The sequence below is a fragment of the Diorhabda carinulata genome, chromosome 6, assembly GCF_026250575.1.
Source record: "Diorhabda carinulata isolate Delta chromosome 6, icDioCari1.1, whole genome shotgun sequence".
NCBI lineage: Eukaryota > Metazoa > Arthropoda > Insecta > Coleoptera > Chrysomelidae > Diorhabda > Diorhabda carinulata.
In genome coordinates this window covers 10214412-10237984 of record NC_079465.1, presented here as the reverse complement: position 1 = coordinate 10237984, position 23573 = coordinate 10214412, and the positions used below count along the sequence as shown (strand labels likewise).

Genomic DNA, 23573 nt, shown 5'->3' with positions numbered 1-23573 from the left:
TATTATATATAATATAGGATAAAATATAATAATTATTATATGAAACCAATCATTTTTAAGAAGAAAATCATCTCACAAAAGAGACAGAAAATTTCACCCTGACATATGTAAACTTGCTGAAGACTTATTTTATGAAGGTAATTCTATTGATTATTGATTTGTCAAAGTAATAACAACAAAAAACAAATAAAAAACGCCTGCTTCAAGAAACAAATAGATATTGGTCAATTTAGTCGAAGTATTGATAAAATAATTTTAATTTAATTCATTCTAACTGTGTAATACGTACCTAATTCACAAAAAATTGGACTCTCACAGATTTAATCGGAACTCGAAATCTTTTTTCTGCTTTTTCTACATTACAGTAAAGCGAGAACACAACACGTATACACCGGTATGCTTATGCGCAGACACGCGACATCTCTCGTACAATGTGACGTCACATTGGAATCAAAATTTTAAGTATGATGTATGACGTATACCTGTTATAAAGTTTTATTGTGATTCCAATAGTAATATTTGATGCAAAGGCATGTTTATATGTGTATTATTCAGATGGTTATTGAATTTACCAGTTAAATTTCATTTTCTTAAAGCCACGTGCAGTTTACAAGAAATATAATTCCCTGCTTAATCCGGGAAATGAGAGACTATTTAAAATATGATTAGCAAAATTATAAAATTATTGAATTTAATAATATTGTTTCCGATATGTTATGGGTACATTCCATTTATTTCTTTGAGCGAATCATATAGATGAAGTTGAATAAACATTGTTTTAAACACAGACATTTTGTATTATATGGAACTATCATCTTCGAATGAAACAAACACGCGTTGAAATAAATATACACATATATAAGAGGTAAATTTATCTAAATATTTCCAATCAGACTTAAATCGTTTTTGATAATAATTCTATAAGTGAAGCGAAAACAACTTACAATAAGTATGATTATCAAAAAAAATAGGAACTGTGTGTGTTTTATTTTGCGATTCACGACATTCATTTAGCATATTTCAAAATAATTCTATCCTCTCGAACATAGGATCCTCTCCACTGCCTCGCCAACTCTTTTTTTTTTTAGAAATCAAGTATTTAATACTTGTTTTTTTGGTATTTAGATTAGCGTTTTCATAATAGAAAGTACAATATTTTAAAAGAAAATAGTTAGGTTAACAATATGCCAAATAAAAATATCACGGACACACAAAAACCCAGTATATACGTACAACCTCAATCTAATCTTAATGGACAAGAAAACATCCTGATTCCAGCGTTACGTCATGCTCGAGAAGTGTCAAATTTGAATCGACAAGTCAGAATACCAGTGTATGTGTAACTTGAAGCGAGAAGACATTTATGTAACTATTTCCTAGGAAATGATGTTGGAGTTTCTGGAACCGTTGTTGATATTCATCTGAGCACATTAATTCCGCTACCACGATTTCAATACACAATTACCCTGTCCGACGGGTTAAGGTGAACATTCATTCTCTGAAGACGATAACTTGTTTTACGAAACGTGAGCTACACAGAGTAATTGTAAGTTTTGGTGTAGCAGTGACGTGAATGGTGTGTGTGTGTGTGTCTATAATGTATTAAAAGAAAACGGTTTATGGAATGGCCAGCTATATCCACTAATTTAATTAATTTAAGCCGAATCCGATTTAGTAGAAGAATTCGACGTAATTTCAATAAAAGCTAGAAACGTTTTTTCTACCAATCTAATTACTCATAAATTTATTTTTGCTACAATCCAATAAATTATCATTCAACTCAGCTTGTTTGTGATGTGACAGCTAACTTGCAAAATCCACGAAAGTTGCTCTCCATTTTTACGAGAAGTCGCACTTCAAATTAGGTTTTTTCTGAATAAGGTGGAAAAATTAACGAACATTATATCTGAATACTCCGTGATTGTATTATTTATAAAACAGTAATGTTAGAGATTCGTGATATACCAGAACACTATATAACGGCCATAGTTTGGTTGGAGGGCGGCAGGGACTGTGCATTACATACATTACATACATATTTGGTGCTTTGTTGCTATCGCTTTTAGTAAGGTCTACTAAACGGATATACTATAGCACAGGATACATGAAAGTGTAGGGGAATTAGTATGTATCAGTTAGTTCCTTTTATTTTCTTTGTTTACAAGTTTTCTAATAAAGCAAAATCGGAACGTTTTCTTGGAGAATTCTATTATTGATGTAATAAACATCTCTCCTTTAAAAAAATAGATCTTTCAAGAAAAACTATCTCTGGATGTTAACTCCTACAAGAAGGATATGCATGAAGGTAGATTGCTGGTCAGATAATGTCGGTTAAAGATGTGTTTCAAGTGTTTGGTTTTGTGCATTTCGCTAATAAATACAATAAACCGCTAAAATATCCCAAATAAGCTAGTGATCACAAAATTAGTGAATGTAATGTATCAGACTCAACATCATTTGATTGTTTTAATTGTATTTCCAATGGTCTGTCAAATAAAAGTCATGTATTGTGGGACTCCCAATGTCCATGTTTCATAGATAAACTCAAAAATTTTAATCTGATATGTTTGACATCAAATAGCAACTACGACCGGATTTGAATGGTCCTATAGACTCCAGCTGAGGCTCTGCTTATAACTGGACACAACTATTCAGCTTTCCCCCTAAAAAAAAATAAATACAGTTCACCATCTACTATCAAAATGTTCGAGGCATGAATACTTAACTTCCTGATATTCGAAATGCTCCTATAGACTGTTCCTTCGACTCAATCGCTATTATGAAACCTGTTTGAATCTGTGGCGATTTTATGTGTATGTTAATTTCAGTGATGTTTTCTTCTTATTTTCATTGAATCTTCCAAATATTTCTTAGAAAATGATTGACATGGACACAGACGGATTTTATTGATGAGTAGTTTGGTCAACATAATTCTTTTAGTTTATGATACCAACATAATTCTTTTAGATTATGATACCAACATAATTCTTTTAGTTTATGATACCAACTTAAACTTAACAGTTCCAGCACAATCCCTCCATCCTTGATCTGAACTTTTTACCGAAGATTTCGTAATACTCAGGTCAGATCGTAAATTTGAATCAACTAATACGAAAAGTGGTGGTGGAGTTTTGTTTGCATTGAGAAAGCACTACAGTGCCAACACTTTCGACCTGTCGGATATAACTAACTCACTTCCTACGGTTGATGTTATTGTACTGTTTTGTTGGGAAAGGTTTGGTATTTTGTGCTAATTTTGTTTCTTCAAATTTGACCTCAGATGTGTATGACATATTCTATAATACTCTCACAAGCTGTGTTCACTCGTTGAAATATGATGGGGTTGTTATTATTACCGATTTTAATAATCCTCACTACCATATGGATGCATGCTGACTCAACTGATGATAATAGGTTTCTGACTTCATTAAACAACTTCACCAAATTTCTCAATGTTACACAATTGAAGTTATTAACACAATCGTACAATCGTACAATTGTTTTAGTTTACTGTCGGAATCAACTACGTTCGAAGGGCTAATTTTCCCCCAGCTCTACAGCGACTTGCTCCATATCAATTGGAACCAATTATTGGTTCAAAACAACGTTGACATTGCCTGTGAATATTTTTACAGTTAAATTCAAGAAGCAGTATCTGCTAGTGCTCCCAAAATAATTCCCAGATCTTAAAAAAAAACCCTTATGGTTTATAAGTTTATTTCAGAAAGGTGAGGAGCAATAAAATCTTATTACGTATGCGAAGGGACCACAGAGTTACCCAACGAATATTTAAGCCACTTCCATAGTTTGGCATTGATTTCATTGTAATTTTTTTTTTTTTAATCAAGTGCAGGTAGTACCACCCGGGTTGGAGTCAATTTATGGGTTTAGCCTATTGTTATCCGTTCACAAACAGGGAAAATTTTGTGCCAAAGGCGTGCCGGTAGGATACTCGTAGAAGGGAAAAAATTTTATTTTCACACAATAAAAATTAGGCATTATGTACATAGTAATAGGTACACTTATACATTTATACAATTATACAAAAAATACATTATACAGAAATCAAATTATAAAAAATCATAATATTCTCCGTCATCTGAGGAACTGTCATCTCCTCTTGACGTTATAATTAACGGGTCGACGATCCGATCGATTAAGTAGTCAAGATCCCACATTTTTTCCTCTTCTTTAATGACAGGCTGGACTGCTTTTCGCCAATTCACCTTCTTAATGGCTTAATCCTTTCACTTGCGTCCATATAAGTTCTATAGGATTTAGTTTGCAACAGTTACACTATGTTTTTCTGTTATATCTTCCACAGCGTATTCCATAAAACGATGTTTTTGTAAATTTGCTATAGCTAATAGTTCTTTTTTGTCAAATTAACTTCAAATTCAATAATTTTGGCAGATAACCAGTCAATAATTTCTTGTTGTCAAGATGAAGTTAGAGTCTTCTCTATGCGTCGAGAATGATCCATTACTACTACTGAATCAGCCAGAAGATATTTTATCATTTCACCAAAATAATCTTCAAAAACATGCGAATCCATGTCCTCGTGGTAATCTCCCGTATGGCACGACTGAAAGGTTAGCAAACCTTACTTTTAAAAATCCCTCTTCGCTTCCAATATGGACGATTATTAGTCTTTTCCCTTTGCCTGAAGGCACCTTAATACCCGTTAATACCGTTGACAGTCCTTCCATGAAAGCTTGGCGAGCACTGGTTATATTTTTGTCTTGCCACATTTTTGGTACTGTATAACCTTCATTAATCCACGTCACATCAGAATTAAAGATTTTCTTCTGCTCTGTTCTGTACTGCTTTATACTTCTTAAGTATTTTCGTCGCCAGCAAACAATTTCATCGCTTTCCAGTGAAAGTTATTCACGGTTATGCTCCTCCTAGGTAAAATCCATATTTCACAAAGTGATCCATAAAAGTTTTTTAGTTATCAACGGAATACTAGCATCTTGGCCATGCTCCATTAAAATCCTACCTAGGGTGGGTGTTTCTTTTCTAAAATAAAAAGAGTAAACTTTTCTTCGAATTACACTTTTGGTGTCCTCATCAAAGACTGGTCTGCGTAAGCCACCATTGCCCTTACGGCGCATGGTTATGCCGAGGTACCTGTTGACCGCAAAATTTATAATCTACTACCTACACCTATGGCCGAGAGCGAAATTGAGCCGAACTGGATGGAATTCTCCATTTTATTACTCTATATACTTCTGATATAGACTATACCAACGACATTATTTGTAACATTTAGGAGAAACATCGTATGTTACAAAAATGTAAGAGTATCAATAATAATGATGACTACATTGAATTTAGTAATCTGCGAGCCAAAACTCAGAAAGATCTGTGTCAGTATAATTATAACTTTATTATGAGAAATGTAGAGCAACAGTTAACAAATGATCCTAAGAAGTTTTGGTCCTATATAAATGCCAATAGGAAAATTACTAGCATACATAATAGCTCTTCTTATTTTAAGACTATGTCTTGTGTTTTCAAAGAGGCAGCCTAAGTTGTGACTCCGAGGACCATTTTCACCAGTCGATCGTCGTCCATTCTATTGAGATGATCTTTCCATGCTCTTCTTCTAGTTCTGGCCCATCTCAATATATCCGGAACGACACACATTCTTCTAATTTCATTGCTTTCATACATAATAGCATATTCATTAAAAACGAGCCTACCAACCAACCAAATGACATTGTAAATGCTTCGCTGATTATTATCAGTCAGGATATATTACCTCATCTACACATTATTTTCACCATAGTGGAACACGTATAAATTCTTTGTCTCGTGCTACTCTCTATTTTACTGAGAAGTTTTAACTAGCCTCAAACTTTTTATCTGGTCCCGAAGGGTTACCAGCCTTTCAGTTACGAGACTGTGCGACTGTTCTTGCAAAACCATTATGTTCCTCTTTAATCTCTCGTTAAAATTTCGTAAATTTTAATTGATATGGGAAACTGGACAAAGTTGTCCTATTTTTAAAAAATATAATGTTAAGATGAGGTTGTTATTGATAACTATCGACCCATCACAATTATTTCCAACTTTTCTAAGGTTTATGAAACTCTTCTTCAAGAATTTCTTTTCCATTACTTGAAAGTGTCCATATGAAATGAACAAACAGCATGGTTTCAATCGCGGTAAATCTACGGTCTTGAATTTAATGTGCTTCACGCAATCACACTTGAATAGCGGTGGTCAGGTTGATGTCATCTATACAGTTTTTCCAAAGCTTTTGATCGCTGGGATCATGGCATTCTTCTGACTAAGCTATCCAAACTTTTATCCAACTTTTTTATGTCATACTACGGATAGCAAACAGTTACTTACGATGGTTCCAACTCCATACAATTTAATGCTTCTTCTGGAGGCCCCAGGGCTCAGTACTTGGACCACTGCTAATTTTAATATTTAGAAATAACATTGTCTCAGGATGGATTGAATTCTAATGTTCTCCTTCATGCTGATAATCTGAAGCTGTATAATTCCATATCGAACATTGATAACTGCCACTTATTTCAATCTGATATAGATAAAATTTGTGATTGGTGCGATAAAAATGCACTTCCATTTCGAACTTTAACTTTTACTAGAAAGATAAGATAAGAACACCATTGGCAGTTGTAAGATCATATGGCAAATTTGAGAATTTTATATGTAGCATGGTACAAGGAATAGTTGAAAAAATAATATTAGCTCTCAACTATAGAAGTAACTCGTTGAAACTTTTTCTTTTTATATCTATTTATGAAGATTACATAATATTTGATTTTTATCGATGTAAGTATTCTCTTTGCAGACAGTACCTCCACATTCCATTCAATATCGATCTTAAACGGTGAACATCTTCACACACCAGTGATTGTGTATATACTAAAGAAACATTAAACAACAATCAAAGTTAACCTCTATCTCCGACAACCGTAACTATTCTTGTGTAATACTAAAGACCCAAAAACACTTATTCTCGACTGAAGATCATTTTATTTTTTTTTATTACAGACTATGGCTTTTTGTTATAGTTGAAAATAAGAATTTGAAAGGAAGTAGAATTGTTCAGAAAAATATTTTTGTTATCAGGAGCATAGATGGAGAGATGATTATTGCGGTTTGTTTTTTATTAGCTTAAGAGTTTTTTGATGATAGATTGTGACGATTTTGGATGACCGCTTTCATAAGATTGTTTCGAGTCTGCCTCTTTTGTGTTTGTGTGTAGGATCCCGATGGTACATTTATATGGTACATCGAAAGAAAAGAGTCTGCTCTATTTCGTATAGTCCGCCATTTGGCTGATCAACAGTTTAACCAGGTCACAGGAGAACACTGAGTAGTAGTGTGAATGATTTGGTTATGGTATCACTAAGGAAGGCGAGATAGTTTTCGGCAAGCTTCTGACTTCAAAAATGTTGAGTATGACTATTTAAAAACATTTTTGTATACGATACACACTGTATAGTATAAAATCTACCACTTTTATGTCTGCTATAATAGACCTAGTGAATTTATACATAGCTGTTACTATCACGAATCGAACATAGACATCATATGAAAATGTGGTAGTCAAGAAATGATTGCTGCGAAAAAAAATACAGTTACTGTGGGAATTTAAAAACATAATCCAAATCTTAAGTCGATCGGACGATGAAGACACTTCACTCAAGATCGTGATTTGATATTTCCATGAAACTAAATATATATTTTCATTTGAGTCCCATTGATGAACTATCTACGAGTCAAGTTTCGTTAAAATCTGTTCTCAGGTGAATGAGAAACATATATCGAAATTTCCAAATTTACATTAGGATTAATTTAATATAAGTGAATTATTTATCGTTTTTTTATTTAATTTTGTTGATAAATATACCAAAGATTGTTCATTATATATTATCTTTAATATAACAAAAAGGCGCGGCAAAGTATATAGAAAACAAAATTTTTTTCGATTACGCACCAGTACTACGGAAATAATTTACAACAATTATTATTTTATTGCTCGTGATTTACGTTTTATTAATTGTATGTACTCGTATACTCGTATATTAAAGAGGACAGATATAGTTAATTGGTTCAAATAAATCAACATAATCATTTGATATAAATAATTATTTTTCAATAGTTTTGTTTCATGAACTAAACTATAATTTATGAAAGTAATATGTGATTAACGCGTACACACATATGGATGAAGTGAAACCAGCTTCATTTCAAATAAAACAATTTTTTTGTTTACGCACTCTCTAATAAACACATAATTTCTTGCGATGTTTGTGATACTATACAGCAATAATATGATAACAATGAAAATGTGTAGATATAAATAAATTTATGATTCTAGATGTTCTTGATTTTAGGTGCCTTTGTGTCAAAATTAGTTTATCTTTATAATTTTCAAAAGATAGATATAAATTGAAGTTTCGACTTAACTTCAGTATTTATTTTGATAAAGATGTAGGAAAGTAGTTGTTTTCCCCTTTGAGGAACGGCGGAATACATTATTATATATATTATTGTATATATATATATACTACATTATATATATTTCTAAATCTTCTTGATTTTAGGACTTTTCTGTTCTTAATAATTCTTCAAAGATAGATTAAATTGATGTTTCGACTTTTCTTTAAGTCTTTATCAGAAGAAACCTAAAATTAAAAAGATTCAGAAACATAAACAAATGAGCGGTTTCTTATTGGGAACGTAGCAACTAAGCACCAAAGTGAATTAAATTTAATATATTTTCCGAGGTATCGAATTCACAATTCAATATGCAAGTTGACGTTGATAGAAATATTCATTAGTTGAAATATTGATTCTAGTTACTTTATGAATTTTCATTATTTTAATTTGGTTAGATTATCAATGATATGTTCTTGATTTTGGGTCTCTTCTGTTTTAAAATTAGTTTTAGTTTTTCTTATAGTTTTTAAAAGAAAGATAAATTTTGACGTAGCCGCTTAAATGGAGCTCTTTTGACCCTCTATTTTTTGGTAGATGGTCAGCCCACATTTCTTTCCTATTTATTTACATCTTATCAAATATTTTTGCAGCCTTCACTATTGTTCCCCATTCTTCTCTGTCCTGCAACCCTCTGTTTGTTCCAGTCTGATCTTCTTATCTCTTTTTTGGTCTACCAGGCAATCTATTCTCGTTCGCTCTCCATTGTATGATTTTTCTTATACCCTACCATTCTTTCAATGTGTTCATACCATTGTATTCTCTCTAATATATTCTTAATTTCATAGTACATAAGTCCTCTATACTTATTATTTCCAGCTTTCACTGCTCCATGAGTTTTCCTACTTATTCTCCTCTCGTATATTCTCAGTTGTTGTTTGTCTATATTTGTTAGTCTCATTATTTTAGCGGTGTATGTAACTACTGGTCTTATCGCAGTCTTGTAGATTCTTAATTTGAATTTGGTTGTTGTGTTAATTCTTTTGCTTTGCATTATAGTTTTGTCTCGTTTTCTGTGTCATTTGGTTGCTTATCATTGTCTCTAAGTACTTAAAGGTGTCGACTACTTTGAAGATGAGGTCATTTATCTTCAATGTTTCTTGTTTGCGAAATTCCTTCTTTCTTCCAATTTCCATATATTTTGTTTTTTCATGATTTATTTTCAATCCTCTTTTTCCTGCCTCTCTTACAATTTTGTCTAATGTGTTTTCTAGACTCTTGCGGTCTCTTGCTAATAGAGATAAATCATCAGTATATGCTATAACTTTTATTAATGACATTTCCAACGATATTACATTCCCTTATTATGCCTACAACTGCAATGTTAAACAATACCGCTGAGAGTCCGTCACTCTACCTTACCGCAGCATTTATTTCAAATTCCTCAGCTGGTCCGTTTTTTGTTATTACCCTTGCCCTAGAATTTAGCATAATCATTTTCACCAATCTTATCAACTTTTCGGGTACTTTTAGTTTTTCCATGTCCTTTATAATCGTCCTCCTTTTCAGACTGTCGAATGCTTGTTTGAAGTAGATGAATAGCATTTGCATATGCTCATAGCTTTTTTCGATCACTTGTTTTATAGAATGTATGGCTTCTACTATTGATTGTCTGAAACCTTTTTGATATTCCCCTATGGGACTAGAAGTTCCACTACCTTTTTCAGTCTATCATTTATTATTGTTGTTTTGTATACTGTATTAAGCAAACTAGTACCTCTATAATTACTACATATGGAAGGATCTCCTCCTTCTGTATTGGTATAATCAATCTAGTAGACCACTCTCTTGGTATTGCTTCTGTTTCTCATACTCTTTCTATGATCTTGAATATTTTGTACCTTAGGTTATCTCCCCCATAGTTCATTCACTATTTTGTCTGGTCCTCCTGTTTTATTGTGTTTCAGTGTGTTGATTATGTCATTACATTCCGCTTCCGTCGGTTTTTCTTCAGTTTCTAGTACGGTACATTTGTCACTTATTCACTGTCATCTTCCGTTAATAATTCTCTTGTATTAATATTTCTATATTGTTTCTTTATATGTTGATATAATTTTACATTATTTCTATGTCATTTTCCAAGTTGCCCATACTATCATTTAGCCATTTATCATTTTGTTCACTATATTTACCATTCTTAATTTAATTTAATGCTCTTCCAAGTTTAAGAATTGAAAGGATCGATGTAAACGTTTTTAGAAAGAAATTATGGAGTATATAAGTGTGAAGATCACTGGAAATTACAGCCATCCCACAATCTAGACTTTTTAAAAGTTAGAAATCCTTTGGGTCTCAAAATCAATTATGGACTAAGTAAAGATTCTAAATATTTAAAAAGTTATAATGCGGACGAGATGTGATTGATTGATGATTACATAACAAATGAAAAAGTGATTGATTACAATGATTACTATAAATGATTGCCTACAAAATATATTCAGTTTCCGGATAGGATTATAATCCTAACAATAACGGAGTCTTGATTTGTGTTTGAATTTTAATTAAAGTACCCATATGATAACTTTGATAAGTACCGATACAAACAGATGATTGCTATATACAACAATTCAAAAAAATATTTTAATGTGAAGAAACTTAGTAGATATACAATCGTAATCAATGGATCATAAATCACTATAATAAAACGCATAATTTCAATTTATAATTATGATATTCAAATACATAATGTTCATATATTTCTTCACTTTACCAAATCATTCATTGTCAATATATTTCCCTAGGGTTTAGCAGAATTTCTCTTAGATCAATCTTCTGAATGATCTATTATGTAATTTGCTTTTTGGACTGGTTTTTACGTTTGAACGTATAATGTAACAGTTCCTTCTCCACTTCGAAATTTAATTATACCTTGCTAATAAAAATATAACATTTTATCGAGGAAGACTCTAGCATTTAACCTAGTTTGCTCAACATCCGATGATTCAAAAGGTCAATGTTACATCGTGATTCTTATTACATAAGAAAATATATTTGATTTTATAAACGCTATTATTTTTCTTTCAATAAATTGATCAGAATACCATGAACTCTTCGATTTATCATATTTGAAGTAGGTCAAAAGACATTGTCGAGTGTGTTTATGAAATATTTATAAATATTTGGATTTAGGGTGATTTTAACGTAGTTGATATTGTTGACGTAATGCGTCCTCTAATTTGAGTATATGCTTTAAAAGTCTTACGATGTTTTTGGAGTTCACTGTTTTTATTATTGTAAAAATAGCAATAATATGGTGATATAAATAATAAAAAAACGGTACATTTATAGATGATAAATACAACGCTCTCTATAGTGCTCAATATGGAATTTGCGCAAATAGTATTACAGCCTCATATTATCTCATCCTGATTATAAGCGTTTACTTTAATTGATTCTAGGAAAGTAAATTCCGGGAAAGTTGAGAATCTCGTCAAAGGCTAATTAGAATTAAAAGTTGGATATAACTTGAATAGATTTTTTGTATGTTTAAAACGCAACGCCGAAGATTAACGCACAATATTTACTTAGGTTATGGAAGCATATGCCGACGTTTCCATAACAACACGACCAAAGCACTGCATCATTATTATTACAGTCAACTTTCCAAGCGGCAAAATTTCAATTGTTATTTGTTATAATTACACATCCTAGATTAGTTAAATATTGCTTGTAATGAAATACGAATATTTAGAGTTTGAAAATACACCTCCAGATATCGTTCAAAAGTATCCATGTTTGTAAAATAATTTGCCACCAATTATATCAGGACAAAAATATGAAAAGGAACACAGTGTAGCATTTTATACTAGATAATACATGCCAAAATGAATTATTATTAGTTTATTCCTAAAAATTATAGTGGAAATTAATAAATTACAATCATCAATATTATTGTCCTAATAGTTAATGCTGATTTGATTTACAAATGAATAGTATTTACCGATAAAAGTATTTGTAAAAAATCTCGTAGAAGATAAATTTTTGGCTTTAATTTGAATTTAATTAAATTCAAAAATTGTATAGGTAGTTTAAACATTGCGTTACGTCATAGGTATAAAATCAACACTGACATATAATACAAAGTAAATACGATAGTTATTGTCTCGGTCATTCTAAAATAATCGTTATTATTAAACTTTGAATAATCCGAAAAATGCTATATAAATCGTGTTTTGTGCCAGGAAATACAAAGACGAAAACAATCCTTCATAAACAACAGTGTTCTTTGATCTTTGCAAAACAAACGGTTTTACAAGAACCGTAAAACATAAATTTTCTAAAAGACGTGAGAAAGATGTTGATGGATATCCCGGTGTAAGAAAGACACAACTTCACGCCGTATCTAAGCATTCATCACAAACTTAATTTTATTATTTAAGAATGTTACTTCAACATGTTCGCGGTCCAATGTCCTTTGAACATCTAAAGACCGTTAATGGTGTTATTTCGAAAGCAAGGCGCTTGCAAGGAATTGGTTTTACTGGAGGGAAATGAACATTGGCAAAATATCATATCAGATCTGTGCCACAAAATTAAGCGAATTATTTACCATCATTTTCATGTTTTGCCAGCCATCTGACCCCTTATATGTTATGGAATAAATTTCGTAATGATTTATGTGAATATAAATTAAACAGAATGCGTAATGAGAATCAGGATATGAAATTAGCATATAGTGATGATATATACAATGATGAACTTATCATAATTGAAGATTCATAAGATTGGCGATAAATCATTAACTGATTTCGAGCTTGATCTGATGAATATTAATCAAAAGAGTATATTATTGAAAGTGAACCAAAATAAGTTACGGCTTACAATCGTGTTATGCTCAGTATTCGTTTTAATGACGGAAAATATATTTTTTTGGATGCTCCAGGTGGAACGACAAGACTTTAATTACTAATTTGATATTAGCAAAAGTAAGGTCTCAGGAAAAACTAGCTTTGGCAATAGCTTCCTTAAGAATCGCTGCCACTTTATTAGCAGGTGGACGCACTGCTCCTTCCACTTTTACAGTGCCTCTAAATCTCTCTTTAGAGAAAATTGCATATGCATATGTATGAGAATAATGTAGTCGTGTTAAACCTACTATGAGACAGCTTAAAAAAATGTGTTCTCATCTGAGTGGCCTTAATAATAACTCTGTCAATACGGTCATTTTGGAAGGATCACCTTTACAATACTTGATAAAACTCTTTCCAAAATTGCCATGAACAAAATAAGGAATATTTATTGGAACCTATATTTGTAAACCAATAGATGACACATACAAACATACAGAATGTTCAATGCCAAATAAAGCGGTATAATAGATACAATTTTATAACTTTCTTTATTTCTTAGACCTTTTGATATATTAATGAATCCAAATGTTCTTGATATTAGTTCTCTTCTGTTTTAAATTAGTTTTTTTTTAATGAATTAAACGGATGTAATAGACATTTTTATTCAAAATTAGGATCAAAATTAAAGTGGTATTGACTTTCCACATATATTTTCAGCATTCACATTTTGTTTTTCTAAAAAAATTTTGCTTTTCCAAGAAAGCTGTGTATCACGAGCGACGAGCAATGCTAGCGGCTATACATAGATTAGCAAAAATTTAAAGCCGACAATAGAATTTAGTGGCGCAAACATGATGAACAACTACTGTTGGATACTGTGATACACGAAGCAGCTTCTGAAGACTATAAAAGATTCAGTTGAATTTTCACTTTTTATTTCCATAAAATAATAAAAAGTAGTGAAATAATGAGTTTTCTCAATATTTCGAAAACTAGAAACAGTTTCAAAAACTGGCCTCTGATTTGGAAGCAATTTGATTTTAGTTGCTGAGTTAGCAGAATGTGTTTTTGTAATATTTCAGTGGTAGTGGTCTCAAAACTTTAGGTTATCCAATGATAGAAATAATTTTTTGTCAATAGAGATTAATAACTGCTCTAGAGATTATGAGTGCTGAATTGAGAATACATACGTTTAACCTTTGAACCTAATTCATACAAAAATCCATATCCGCTATTTCAGTATCAATAAACTCAAGCATCCAAATTGAGTGGGCACAAATAAATAAACTATAATAATTTCTAAATTAATTTGATATCAATTATTTGACAGCATTTGTGCAACATGCATGCATGTACTATATGATAATATTGTTTCAGATGTCCTGTGACTGTCCGCTTACTCAACCAGGCCCAACTTTGGCAGCGACATGTGGTGGTGCCCAATTCATGCTCTTTATGGGCTTGCTGGAAGTCTTCCTCCGATCTCAATGTGATATAGAAGATCCCTGTAATAGAGCAAAACCTCCTCCTTTATTTCACGAATATGATTTTATTGTCGTAGGAGGTGGAAGCTCGGGTGCAGTAGTAGCTAGTAGATTATCTGAAATTCCAGAATGGAACGTTTTATTGATAGAAGCAGGTTTGTTAATTTGTAGAAATAATCGAGTCCTATTTGCATTTGTGTAAATGAGTTATTGGTAGCTATATCATCACTCAAAGTCGTGTGACTGACACACAGATGGCGCTACCATTGTCAAATCCAAATCCAAATGAACTTCAACCTTCAACAAAGTAAAGACTTTCAAAGACCATTTAACTATTGTTATTTGGAAAACAATGGATTATAATAATTTAATGTGTCTATTTATCATTGCTTCTTGATTAAAAAACACTGTACAGGCTCAGCAATTGCTTCAAAAGTGTTATCCGGACTCTGCTCTATCGAAAAGAACCATTTGTTTGCTAAATTTAAACGTGGTCGTATATGCACCGATGATGGTAAACGTTCTGATCGTCCAAATGAATTGGTTACTCCAGAAAACATCAAAAAAGTCCACGAATTGGTTATATCTAATCATAAATGGAAATTGCGTGAGATAGCCGAGGCCGTGAAGATATCAGAATGCGGTGTGTGTACAATTATGCATGATCATTTGACCATGGAAAAGCTGTTTTCAAAGTGGGTGCCACGTTTACACGTGATAAATCAGATTTTTGCATTGATATGTGTAAATGAACTTGGTGGGTAAATCACTTCATTCCGCTATCAAAAGTAAAGTGATTTTTTCTACAGATTTTGCAGTTTATAGAATTTATACAGTTATTTATATTCTAATGAAATAACAATACTCATAATTCATATCTTCTTTTTTTATTTTTTGTCATATGCGTATGGTACGAGATTGAATAAATGCTAATGTGATCTTTGTAATGTAACTTTTTTAGACATCTCTGGACGAAATTATTTTAATAAAGAATATAAATATGGCATTTGTCGACCTATAGAGGAGTTTTAGAATTCCAATTTTGACACAAATTCTCAATTTTCTTTATCATATACTTGCTCAAATAAGATCCAATAAGTAGATGGCGATGTCTTATTTTCTGACAATTTACATATGTAACAAAAAGGAGGTCAGGAGTATAACCTTATTACACGTTCTAAATTTCAACAATGAAAACAACCATAGCCCTAACAAACAAAAATTCCATCTATCTTCTGGACAAACATGAAACCCAAATGGACTGTGAAGCCAGGCTTACACGGTATTTTCGCTTATCAGAACGTGAGAACAAATAGATCATCACTTATCGCTATGATTTGACTCAGTTTTTATAGATCATTTACCGGAAAAGTGGTCGAAGAAATACAGGGTAATTCATTAAGAATGTAGAATTCATTAAGAACTGTAGATTCTAGACCTCAAAATATGATGATTCTATTCAACATGCCTTATGCAAATTTTGCTAGTTTCCGAGATTCAAAGTTCAAATTTTGATTTCTGCAAAAATTTATATTCTCACAATTTCTCTTTGAAAATTGGTAATTTCACGTTTTTTGGCATGAGGAATCATAATTTGCACACTAATCTAACATTGTTAATAGAGGGCGCTAGTTACACTTGTTTGTGTTAATTAAATCAAAGTAAACTTGTTTTGGGCTGAAACTACAACTAAAATAATAAAAAAAGCGTTAAATTCTACAAAAAAAGTTACTCTTCTTTGATTCGTGTAACTCAATCGGTTATCGAGTTACTTGCTTCTAAAAAGTTCAATAAATTTTAATTTTTTCATAAAAAAATTTTATTATTCCTTAAATATGTAACAATAACAAATTTGTAAAGAAAAATAAAAGACTTCAACGCTAATACTGAGAATGCCCACCATTTACTTCAATACACTTTATGATCCGCTTTCGTAAAGATCTCTTAATATCAAAATTCGTGAATTAAGCTGTGGTTTAATTTTTCGTTTTCTTTTCAAGTAGACTTGTATCGCTATTAGACAGTTTGTAGAGTTTAATTTTTCGTTTTTTTAAGTAGGCTTCTGTCACTTTTAGACAGTTTGTGTAGAAACAAAAATTGGATAATAATAAGAATAAGTAATACATTTCAATAATGAGATGCACGATATGATTTGTGTGTTTGCTCAGTCAAATTATATTGGTCCAGCTGCGACTCGATGATATTCACAATTATACCCAAATCGAAGGCAACTCAATTACAAACAGTGCCGAAATCTTTACAACCGCTTAGGTGAAACGGGGTTTTTACGGTCTAAAACTGAGCACGGTGCTACAAAAAAAATCAGTGCCGATAAAGAAGATGAAATCTTAATTTGTGTTATGGAGAATCCAGATATCAGTACTCGCCGATTAAGTCTGCAAACAGGTATAAGCCAATCATCTATTTTTAGAATACTGAAGAGGGAGATAAACAAAATGTTAACCCAGATTTTCCGAATACAATTCTTTTTACTGATGAGGCAACATTTACCAGACGAAGAATATTTAATTATAAAAATAATCACAATGCTATGAGGGAAACACATTTTCAGCACGAGTTTAAGGTTAACATTTGATGAGGTGTAATATATGGGTATTTAATAGGTCCTTTTAAACTGCCAACTAATTTAAATGGACATCTTTATTTAGATTTTCTTCAAGAACATTTACACGAATTACTAGAGGATATACCTCTCGCTTTAAGACAAAATATGTGCTTTTTGCACGAAGGAGCACCACCACATTATTCTTTACAAGTTTGTCAATACTTAAACGAACAGTTTTCGCATCGATGGATTGGTCGTGGAAGTGAGTTTGCTTGTCCACCAAGAGGCCCTGATTTAAATCCTTTGGATTTTTCAATTTAGTCGAAAATGAAGGCATTAGTTTACAAAGAAAAAATTACTTCTCTTCCACAACTGCGACGGAAAATAGGGGTAGCCGCGGATGTAATTAAAAATAATAGACAAGGATTATTTGATATAAGGAGATCTTAACGAAAGCAGATCATAAAGTGTATTGAAGTTAATAGTGGGCATTTTGCATTGAAGTTTTTTATTTTTGTTTACAAATCTGTTATTTTTACATATTTAAGGAATAATAAGTTTTTTTTATGAAAAAATTAAAATTTATTGAACTTTTTAGAAGCAAATAACTCGATAACCAATTGAGTCACGCGAATAAAAAAAGAGTAACTTTTTTTTGTAGAATTTAACGCTTTTTATGAAGTGAGGATAGGAAGAGATAACCAAACGTGTGAGATAAAACGTCGAATACAGTTAGGATGGATAGCTTTTGGCAAGTTGAGTAGTACCTTGAAATCAGACTTACCAATAAGCCTAAAGAGAAAAGTATATGAGCAGTGTGTTATACCTGTGATGTCCTATGGGGCAGAGACGCTTACCCTCACGAGACAAACTGCAGGAAAGATGAGAGTGGCGCAACAAGCAATGGAAAGGGCAATGTTGGGAATTACGAGAAGGGATAGAATTACAAATGAGAACATAAGAAGAAGAACAAACGTTAAGGACATTATTGAAATTATAGCCCAAAAGAAATGGAAATGGGCAGGCCATGTAGCCCGAATGACAGATAATAGATGGACGAAAAGAATATTGGAGTGGAGGCCAAGAATGGATAAGAGAAGTAGAGGCAGGCCGCCAACAAGATGGAGTGACGATGTAAAGAAAATTGTAGGAAATTGGATACATACAGCTCAAGATAGAGATAGATGGTTTAAACTAGAGGAGGCCTATATCCAGCAGTGGATGGCTGATAGATGATGAACGCTTTTTAATATTTTTTTATTATTTTAGTTGTAAGTTTACTTCAATTTAATTAACACAAACAAGTGTAACTAGCGTCCTCTATTAGCAATGTTAAATTAGAGTACAAATTATGAAATTATGAAAACATAAAAAATTATTGCAAAAATCAAAATTTAAATTTAAATTTTGAACACCCCGTATCTCGGAAACTAGCAATATTTGCACAAGACATGTTGAACAGAATCATTATATTTTGAGGTCTAGAATCTACAGTTCAGAGATCGGACATTCTTAATGAATCACCTTGTATATTGATACTAGACACCCTGTGTATTGATCCTAGAATTACATCTGCGCCATTTTTTCATTGTCAAGTAAGCGATATAATAAAAGCACCACAACAGTACGTACTCCTTGCTTAATTTAAGTGAAATGAAGTTGTCTATGAAACCTCATTTCATATAGACAGTATTCACCCTTCGTTTAATTATTTTCTCTCTTTCTCTGCTCCATCATTTGTTTGTGAGGGAATCTGCAATCTCGTTAAATCAAAAATCTTTATCCAGCTTGAAGCCTTTTCGATTATTCAAGCTCAGTTCAACTACAATAATTAATAAAAAATTTCAATTCAATTCAAGGGGAATTTATTATTTTTTGTCATACAGCGCACTATTGTGTTAATATACCTCAGATACTATGCGGGCATGAAGTACAAATTATAACCCACGCAGAAATTAAAGCGCTCAAAATAGTTTTCAATTAACTTATTCTTTAAGAAAAAATATAAATTACTGTAAATATATTATTTGATTGTATTTTTTACATACAATTGGCAATTTTTGAAGGTTGACGCATGGTTCATAGTCTGAGTTTATAGTTTCTGTAAAGAAATGCAGGATCAACAGAATTTTTTTGGCCTTTTGATGAAACACTCACATAATATAACAAAATATACAGATATCTATTCCATTATTTACTATCAAAATCTTCTTTATATTGAATATTTAGCCCACAACTGGAGTAAATTTTTTCCGATAAATTATTGGAGTAGCCCCGTTTCGTTATGTAATCTAAAGCATTGCCTTATATCCACTTCAAAAATTTGTCATATTCTTTGTCGTATGAGTCTCAGGATTTTTTGGGTACCGGACTTTGTGTTGTTTCTAGTATGTTTCAGAATCTTTTTCCCTTTTTGAATCTTGACTTTGGCATATTTCAATCTTCACACTCCAAACAAAAATATAATATAGTATAGAAGTATATAATAAAAAAAACGAGTATTTATTCAACATCAACTGATATTACATAAAAATATGTATGCAGGTAATATATATGATCATGCCTAAGGCGACCCTGTTACACAGCCGATGGTTCGTAGGTCGCACTTGATTTTTAACCAGTTTTTCTCCATGATTCCAGTTTCTAGAAATTGTTATTAAGCAGTTATCAACGATTCACCCCCTCCTACGGATTTTGCCCTATATTTTGATACTTATGAGCTATTTTTACGAAGACATATGGAGAAGCATGAAAATCACAATGGAGAATTATGGTGAATGAACAATTTTTAGTTGAAAAAACCATAGATAAATGAAACAACTCGTGAGCTTTTCGCATTTATACATCAGTCTATCAGGGTAGAAAGGATCATATCATATGACTACCATCCGTTTAACTCATCAATAATGAACGTAATCCGCGTCAGTTTTCGAACATTCAGATCATGATCGGATTAACCAAATTTTAGTTTCCGAAAAGACCTCGTGAAAATCCAACTTTAAGACTCGAAAGTTGAACGAACACAGTGCTTTTACGTAGTACCAAATAAAAACAAAACAAACAGAAAAAAAAACCAAACTATTGCAATCGAATTTCCTGTTAACATAAATATTTTTATTCTGTAAAATAAGCATTTATCTATTATATTATGAAGCATTTAAAAAAAAGAATTCATTTTTCGAACAATTTATTATATAGTTTCAATCAAAATGAGAGATGTAATTTCGACATATTTTGTTTGTGACTCAATTATAAAGATTTATGTAATAAAATTAGCAGAAAAGCCATTTGTGTATGTGTCTATACAGTGTGCCTGAGTAAGTTTGAAACCTAAAATGCGTAAAATGCGTTTATTTTTGACTATATAGAAAATTATTTTCAGAAATCCCTACTATATACCATTGTATATTTACACTTTAAAAATGTTTTTTGGATAATTTTTATGTCGAAAATGTATTTTTACTGAATGTTATATTACGTTGGATCATTATAAATTTGATACAATTCCAAAAAAAAACTATTATGTAGATATACACTTCAATTAATTAATAACTATTAATAACTGGACAGTAGTTTCTAGCATTTTCAAAATGTACAGTAAAAATCACCAAAAATTTGGAGAGAATCATTTTTATTTTTCAACGTAATCTCCTTCGAGCTCCATACACTGTTTCCTTTGTATAATAAGAATCGTCAAGGTCGTCAAAATAGACATCACCTCTTCATTCTTGGAAAATCTTTGACCACCGAACCATTTTTTCAAGTCTGGGAATAGAAAATACTCGAGCCAGGGAGCCAGATCTGGCGAATAGGGTGCATGAGGTAGTAATTTGAGCTTCAATTAATCAATTTTGGCCATTGTGATAACGAATGTGTGAGCTGGTGCATTGTCTTGATGAAACAACACTTCCTTCTTAGCCAAATGCAAACGTTTTTGCTTGATCTCTTCGCTCAAACGTAGTAATAAGTTCGCATAATACCCGCTGTTCATAGTTTTTTCTTTTTCAAGATAGGCAATGAAAATTATCCCATGCGCATTCCAATAAACCGACGTCATGACCTTTTCTGCAGAGGGAACGGTCTTGGCCTTTCTTTGTAGTCGATTCTCCCTTTTCAGTCTATTGTTTCGGGTGTGGAGTGATAAACTCACGTTTCATCCATGGATATGACGCTGTTTTTGCTTCCTTGTGAGCAAAGGCCGCACTTAACTTACACGTAGCTTTCTCATCTCCAAATTTTCATTTCATATGCAATGTACCACACTCTTTGAAATGGTTACTATTTCTGCTAACTCGTGCATTTTCAGTCAACGATCATCCAGTAACGCTTTGTGGATTTTCTTCAACATTTCTGGAGTCGTAACCTCATTTGATTGACCACTACGATGCTGAATATTTTACCATTAATAACGAAGGAGCAGACTTACCCAGAGTAGAATCTTCTTCAGCTTCTATATTGGTTGGGCTTATACCTGAAAATAGAGTATTTAATCACATAATGATGACCAAGCAACTACCGCCAACTCTAGGTCAGGCCAGGTACTTCTGGAACCATCCTCGGAATCGTTTGCTTCAATGCTTTTTTTATTAGGCTTTGTAGTGCTCTTCTTCCAAAATGTATTAAACATCTTTCAACTATTATGTTTCCTGTTGGTTCCTGTTTGAGCTTTTGTGTAATTACTTCATTCTTCGTTTTCCATGCTATTTTCTTGAGTTGCCTAATCTCTGCTGCTGTTATTTTATTCTGTCTTTTTATTTAATAGCAAGGTTTTACTCCTATTTATCAATGAGGTACTGTAAACGAGTCGTATAACTTAAATGTGTAGGGTTCTAATTTAGTTCGTATTGTCTAGGGTATTATTGAAAACGGAATAGTCAGTATGTTAGATGTGAATTTCATATTTACAAAAACAGTAACGATATAAAGTTTTAAACAAAACGTAATATAAACGTAACGAACTAAAATTATTTTTCATCTACACGTCTACGTCTGAGATTTAAGCGATCCGTCGTCTTCACATCTTCTAAGTCTTTTCTTGCAACCGTACATCTTTCAGATTTACAGAATATCGTAAACCTCAATGCTTACGTCTTTTAAGCAACTGACTCGCGCGCTTTTCGGCTAATTATTATATTGTATGATTCTACTTACAACTAAGTTGGAATTTCTGGAACCGCTGACAATATTCATACCGAATACACTATTCACACCACCACTACACCAACACTCACAAATACACTGTCTGACGCGCGTTTCGATAACCAAGTTATCGTCTTCAGGTGAAGTTCATTAAGTTCACCTTCAGTCTCTGAAGATGATATCACTGTCTGACGCGCGTCAGACAGTGTAATTGTGAGTGTTGGTGTGTGGTGGTGTGAACAGTGTATTCAGTACCCTCCCACAACTGATTCCTTGCGATGTGATCAGCTAACACAAAATACTACTTGGGTACTTAGCTTAGGGTTAAAAGAATAGAGATGGAAGAAACCAGAAAACAATTGTTATGTCTTCACTCTCTTCTCGAATATCAACTTATTTATTTGAATCGCTCTTCTAACTTTGTCGCTATCTCTAAAATGATTTCCAGCTATTCAAATATCACTCTATCTATTCTGGTACTAGTATCACTAGATCATCTTCCTGCTCCTTGTTTTTTAGTTTTTTACCATCTTTTTATTTCTTGATTATTATTTTCACTCTCATGTCTTCTATTTTCTCTATATATGAGTCTACTCTTCTATTTTCTTGAATGTTTCCGCTACTATAACAATATTGTCTGCATATACTATTCTTTTATCTTTAAAAATGGACATCAATCTGGTGAATTTGACACTGAAGTAAGTAATTTTATTATTTATAAATTGTCTGGATAATTAATCCCATTACCGCTGAAGTGATAACATGTTTTACGAATAATATTTTGAGAATAGATATAATCTATTGCTTTTCGTAACCATTAACATAAAGTATTAATCACAATATTTTCATTGATATTTAAAGCGCCCCATATTTGTAATATAATATTGCAATTTTAATCACTTTCATATGTGAATTTTCATTTAAAAATACATATTTTTAAACTACGTTCAATTTTAGCAATATTTAAAAAATGTGACATGCTTTATGAAGGTAATTACTAAAATTGATCGAAGAATTAGCAAATCACTATTTACAGTAGATAAGCATTTTCACAATATTTGAATAAAATTATTATAAGAATTCGAAAACTGGCGTTAAGGTGATAGC

General features: G+C 32.0%; 1 protein-coding gene across 2 annotated transcripts in view; it reads left to right on the top strand.

The window, feature by feature from the left end:
• LOC130895150 (glucose dehydrogenase [FAD, quinone]) overlaps positions 1-23573 on the top strand; it is a 97790-nt gene that overhangs the window by 55764 nt on the left and 18453 nt on the right. For both annotated transcript variants that reach the window (XM_057802319.1, XM_057802320.1), the window contains exon 2: positions 14655-14916. In XM_057802319.1, the coding sequence (XP_057658302.1) occupies positions 14655-14916 (262 nt within the window). The remainder of the gene's footprint in view (positions 1-14654; positions 14917-23573) is intronic.